Genomic DNA, 5,855 nt, shown 5'->3' on the forward strand with positions numbered 1-5,855 from the left:
CTTATAAGGTGCACCTCATGATTAAACATCAATGTAGTAAAGAAAATAAAATGCTCCTCTTTAAGAAGGCACATGTCTCATAGATGGTGAACAAATATCAAACAAGCTTTTATATGAGGCAAGCAAACAAAATGAAAAAATGATCCTCTAGGATGCCCCCTTTTTATCATCATGTCACTCTCTAACTACACCATCATTGCTACAAGCACCAACCAATCAGGAAGAAATATTTTTTCACACTTTGGAGACAACAAATTTCTTAATAAAGGAAAATTGAACAATCCTTGCCATTGTTGGGATTTAATCATGAGAGTAGATGTAAAGAGGGTAAATCCAACTCATGCTAGTATGATCTAATTATGATGTCTATGAGGATTCCCTTAGTTGGTCACATGGGATGGTTGAGATAATCAAGGAGAAATCATAGGATGTAATTGAGGATCTAGTGCTATGGCGGTATCTGTCTCGTATCTATAATGGAACATTGAGAAGCCTTTTTGGATGAGGCTGATAGCTAATACAACTACATGTTAGCTTAAACTTGTCTTCTCCATCACGTGGATGCTTATCTCCCTTTATTCATTTCAGATTTACCAATTATACTAATCTCGTAACATGATATTAGAGCTCCAGCATTTTCTTTCCAAGTTCTTCCTCTCTCATTGATTACCCGAGATATTCTATTGTGGAGTTGTTGCTTCTTCATTGTGGGAGAGATCTTCATACGTCACAGTTTATGTTGTTGTTGTGCAAAATCATTGAATCCAATTGAATACTATCTTTGAAGCTAATTATTGCAAGGATATTCAAAGTTGCTGGACGTGATTATTTTCACATCTCATATCATTTGGTATCTACATGTATTATTAGGGAAACCTCTCTATTGAGCTGTTGATGATGTTTTTTGAGACCCATGATCAGTGCGACGTCAATATTTCACCTAGGATACCTAAATTCTACAAAGTTCTAGATAACTTCAGAACCTATACTTTTTCTTTTTACATTGACTCAATCCAAGTTAATGGTGGCAAAAAGTTATGACCTCTAGTTCTGCAACCCAAAACTTTGAGTTCATGACGAAACTCTTTCTACTTGATTCCAGAGTCGTTTGTAATATCAATGTGGTGGCTACTATTCTTATTTGATGAAAGTTGCTCAAATAGAGCACTCTTGTTTCTATTTAGACAAATATTTTCTTTGCAAGTGATTCATAGATAGTTTTGCGACGCATTGTGTTGTGATTATTAAAGAGCTCTTATCATGGCCAAAGAGATTGCCTCCATCAAAAAATTTAATGGTGAAGGATTTCATTCATGGTAGACACAAGTAAATTGTTTTCTCATGTTTGAATTTATATGGCCTTCTCTCTTCAGACTGCTCCTAATACATCAAAGATTGAAGAGGTTGAGGAAGAGCACAAGCTCTTATTATGCTGACTATTGATAAAAGGCTTGACCATCATATTGGCGAGCTTGCTACAGCCAAAGAAAAATGGGATGAGATGGAGAAGTTATATGGTACTAAGGCTAAGCATTCTCAAATTGCCTTGAAGATTGAGTGTTTTGATGTTGAGTTTACTCAGGGTGATCTTGGTGCTTTCCTTTCACAAATGAAAGGACTTATGACTCGGCTAGCCTTGGTGAAAACTAAAATAGAAGAAAAAGATGCAATTGCAGTGCTTTTGAAGTTGTGGTCATGCAATATCCAAACTTGGTCTCTATATCGAAGATTGTTCCTGATCCAACTCTTGAAGGAGTTATTTTGTCTCTTCTTGACAAGGAAAAGCGAAACAAAGTTGGGGTGTTTATATCGACTATCTCATCATCAGCATTGTATTCTAAGTCTTCTTCTATGAAATGTTCCTATTGTAAACAGAAAGGGCATAATGAGACAAAATGCTTCAAGAAAAATCACTCTCTTATGATATGTGGGAAATGTGGTGAGCGAGGTCACTTTAGACAAGAGTGTAGTGTCCAGAAGGAAGAGGGAAACCTCTTGCCTCAATCCCTACCATAGACACTTCAGTAATAATCTTTTCCTACATTTAATACTTGATTCTTATAATCAGCCATCCTTGTAATAAGTTGGTGATATAAGGCATCTCTTTCCCATATAGTGTCACTCTGATGTAGTGCAATACTTCTCTCTATTTGTATTGAGGGGGTGTGTTGAGATTCAATCATGAGAGTAGACGTAAAGAGGACAAATCCAACTCTCACTAGTATAATCTAAGCTGTGATGTCTATGAGGATTCCCTTAGTTGGTCACATAGGATGATTCACATAATTATGGAGAAATCATAGGCTGTAATTGAGGGTCTAGTACCTATATGGGTCAAAGTGTACTGTCCAGAAGGAAGAGGGAAACCTCCTGCCTCAATCCCTACTAGAGACACTTCTCTTTTTAACAATATTTTCCTACATTTAATACTTGATTCTTATAATCAGCCATCCTTGTAATAAGCTGGTGATATAAAGTAGCTCTTTCCATATAGTGTCAATCTGATGTAATGCAATACTTCTCTCTATTCGTATTGAGGGGGTTTGTTGAGATTTAATCATGAGAGTAGACGTAAAGAGGGTAAATCCAACTCATGCTAGTATGATCTAATTATGATGTCTATGAGGATTCCCTTAGTTGGTCACATGGGATGGTTGAGATAATCAAGGAGAAATCATAGGATGTAATTGAGGATCTAGTGCTATGGCGGTATCTCTCTCGTATCTATAATGGAACATTGAGAAGCCTTTTTGGATGAGGATGATAGCTAATACAACTACTGATGGTATGTTGGCTTAAACTTGTCTTCTCCATCACGTGGATGCTTATCTCCCTTTATTCATTTTAGATTTACCAATTATACGAATCTCGTAACATGATATTAGAGCTCCAGGATTTTCTTTCCAAGTTCTTCCTCTCTCATTGATTGCCCGAGATATTCTATTGTGGAGTTGTTGCTTCTTCATTGTGGGAGAGATCTTCATACGTCACAGTTTATGTTGTTGTTGTGCAAAATCATTGAATCTAATTGAATAGTATCTTTGAAGCTAAGGAGATTTAATCATGAGAGTAGACGTAAGGAGGGTAAATCCGACTCTCACTCGTTTAATCTAAGCTATGATGTCTATAAGGACTCCCTTAGTTAGTCACATAGGATGATTCAAATAATTATGGAGAAATCATAAGCTGTACTTGAGGATCTAGTACCTACATATGGCAATATCTCTCTCATATCTATAATGGAACATTGAGAAGCCCTTTTAGATGAGGCTGATAGCTAATGCAAATATTGATAATCCGTTAGTTCATACTTGTCTTCTCCATCATGTGGATGCTTCTCTCTTTATTCACTTCTTCAGATTTATCGATCCTATTGATTTTGTAATAGCGCCTTTGGGTTCAGGATGCATAGTGCAATCATCATCTACAAACAATGTTCACAACTAAAATTAAGAGAGTAAAGCATCCAACATGTGATGGTAGCAAGGGTGTCTATCTTGAAGAAAATGCATCATTGAAGGTTGTGGTGTATAGTGGTAGGGTGAAGGAAATGATCAAGGTAGACAAATTACCTTGGCTTGAGACCTGAGCACACATAGTTCAAGCTCCTTGGATTGTCCCTCCACAATCATTTGGAGACAATTAATGCTTCCATTCTTCCTCCCTCACACAACCCAAGATCACCAAGGGATCACCCTACAATAGTCCACAATCATCCTACATCTACCAGAAAAATAATGTGTGCCATCTAGATACATAATGTTTAAGGATGTTGGAGATTATTTAAAAAAACTTGGAATTTTATTTCTTCAGATTAAAAACGTTGTAATATCCCACCTTGAGACTTGATGGAGTAGGTCTCTAGCTCGTCAATGGGTGATGGTTTATAACCTTGAGACAATGTGCTCACATCAATGCAAAATACCATATCACACATACTAACATGCACTTGTTTAAATTGCACTTCCCCTTAAATTAGGCAAAAATGTCACACCATACACACACACACATCACTATATTTTGTCCTTAAGGTAGTAGCTTTATTTATACTTTACGCCTTATAAACCTTATGGTTTAATTCAGCTTGACAAGACGTTCTTCACCTCGACAATCTTCTTTTACAAAAAGTGACTTGACAACCCCTCTAAGGAGGCATGCTAGTACAAGAATACAAAGTGTGAGGAAGAAGAAACTCCAACTCTGGTGCAAATCCCACAAGAGCCTAGTAAATGCACATTCATCGTCCCTTTATGATGAGGATGAGGATGGAAAGACTTTGGAACTCCAAAGTCGTCTTCAAACGATGTCCAGCGCAATGACCTATACAAAACGCAACAGCAACAACAGAAACAATGCCAGCACTTCTAGAATCCTTCTTGTGTGTCCAAGCTTACTCTCCAAGCAGAGCCTCTCGACTTGTAGCCGCCCTCCATGCTGCCATATTTTAAAGACGAAGTGGTGAAAACGGGATCATACAAAACTTCGAATGTTCACGCATGAAGAATGGAGATTGCCAACGCACCTACGTATGCCATCAATGAGATCAGCAAGAATGCGAGTCCTGTGATTGTCAAATCAATGCCAAACAGCACACCCGCGAGGAAGAATCCATATGCAGGGACCAGGGAGATGTTCAAGATTGCAAGTATCGCCGACGCTACGCCAGCAATCGCCACTGCTGGCCAAGATTTGAGGCTCCGCAATTCACAAACCATGAGCAGCTTGAGGAGTCCCTGTGCCACATGAAATTAACGATGTTCAGCTGCGAAGAAGAAGGTCGCCCACCATCAGAAATTCGCTTTTCTTTACAAGCTAATCGTATGGAAACTTACGTGGACGAGGAACCAGCCAAAGAGAACCCATATAAACGCGCTTCCCTTGCGAACTCGGGCCTGAAGGAGGAGCCACAGCCCAATCGCGCAGTGCAGGATCCCGAGCAGCAAGAAGGAGGTGGTTCCGGGGGCTCCGAACACCAACAGGAAGTGCAAAAGCGCAGCGATGCCTCCGACGAGCAAGATCCAGGCCACCATATGCTGAACAGAGATGCTCAAAAACAACACAGGGAGGACGATGGAGATGACACCAACAGCAAGGAAGGCGGAGCCAAAGATGGAGCTAAGGAAGGAAATTCTGCCCAGGTATTCCTGAGCCATATCGGAGCCGACAGAGAACAGGAAAGGGCGACGCTGTCGATCGAGGTCACCATTGGAGGGTCGTCGAATGGCTGTGTAGTGATCTCTGGTGCTCGCCATAGCCGAGCAACAAACAAGCAGCTAGCAGGAAGAAAGAAAGAAAGATGACGGGCTGGCAGTTGCAGGAGACGAGCAAGCTCCTTTGTTGTGGTGTGTTGTGCCGTGAGAAGACAGCAAGTGGCTTCTTGTAACATTGCCACCTCCACCCTCCCTTGCTTGCATAGCTATCCTTTAACACGTGCATCTCCCTTCATAACCCTAGAATTCGTGCATACACATGCATGCACACATACTCTTTTCACACGCGTGTGATGGATGTACACATTCGCGCGTAATCAAAATGCTTTCGCAGCTGGTGAAAATGTATGTGCCGTGTTAAACACCCATGGAAGGGAAGAGTGCTATCAAAGCTCGCTCTCTCCCTCCCCAAATTCTTTCATGGTGTTTTCCCCCATAGGTGACCGAAGTTTGTAAAAAAAAATACCATTAGCAAATAGTTGATGCAACGGCTAGGGCAATTAACCTAAGCTTTGGAATGAAATTATCAAAACGAGCGATCAATGGGGCAGTTCCACACATAGGGGTGCAACGACAAATTGAGCACCCAGGTGCACATAATGACATTCACGTCACAAATAGTCACAATCCACACATTGAGTAGGG

At 40.2% G+C, this 5,855-nt stretch overlaps 1 protein-coding gene across 1 annotated transcript; it reads right to left on the reverse strand.

Annotated features, from left to right (window-relative positions):
- Nucleotides 1-3,976: 3,976 nt before the first annotated feature.
- LOC147615546 (uncharacterized) lies at nt 3,977-5,457 on the reverse strand. Its single transcript, XM_086778947.1, has 3 exons — nt 4,833-5,457; nt 4,523-4,733; nt 3,977-4,434 (listed from the first exon to the last, which is right to left on the reverse strand). The coding sequence occupies exons 1-3, from the start codon at nt 5,250-5,252 to the stop codon at nt 4,391-4,393; spliced, it is 675 nt and encodes a 224-aa protein (XP_086635073.1). The 5' UTR covers nt 5,253-5,457; the 3' UTR covers nt 3,977-4,390.
- Between the last annotated feature and the right edge of the window lie 398 nt (nt 5,458-5,855).

This window comes from Cibotium barometz, chromosome 40 (genome assembly GCF_041138505.1).
Source record: "Cibotium barometz isolate CiBa-2024 chromosome 40, ASM4113850v1, whole genome shotgun sequence".
Taxonomy (NCBI): domain Eukaryota; kingdom Viridiplantae; phylum Streptophyta; class Polypodiopsida; order Cyatheales; family Cibotiaceae; genus Cibotium; species Cibotium barometz.

Bases quoted from the DNA above. Each gene is read 5' to 3' on its own strand.
- LOC147615546 (XM_086778947.1), bottom strand. From the start codon at position 5,252: ATGGCGAGCACCAGAGATCACTACACAGCCATTCGACGACCCTCCAAT. The intron at 4,734-4,832 runs GTAAGTTTCCAT...CATGTGGCACAG, and splicing joins TTGGCTGGTTCCTCGTCCAC to GGACTCCTCAAGCTGCTCAT. The intron at 4,435-4,522 runs GTGCGTTGGCAA...AAAATATGGCAG, and splicing joins CTCATTGATGGCATACGTAG to CATGGAGGGCGGCTACAAGT.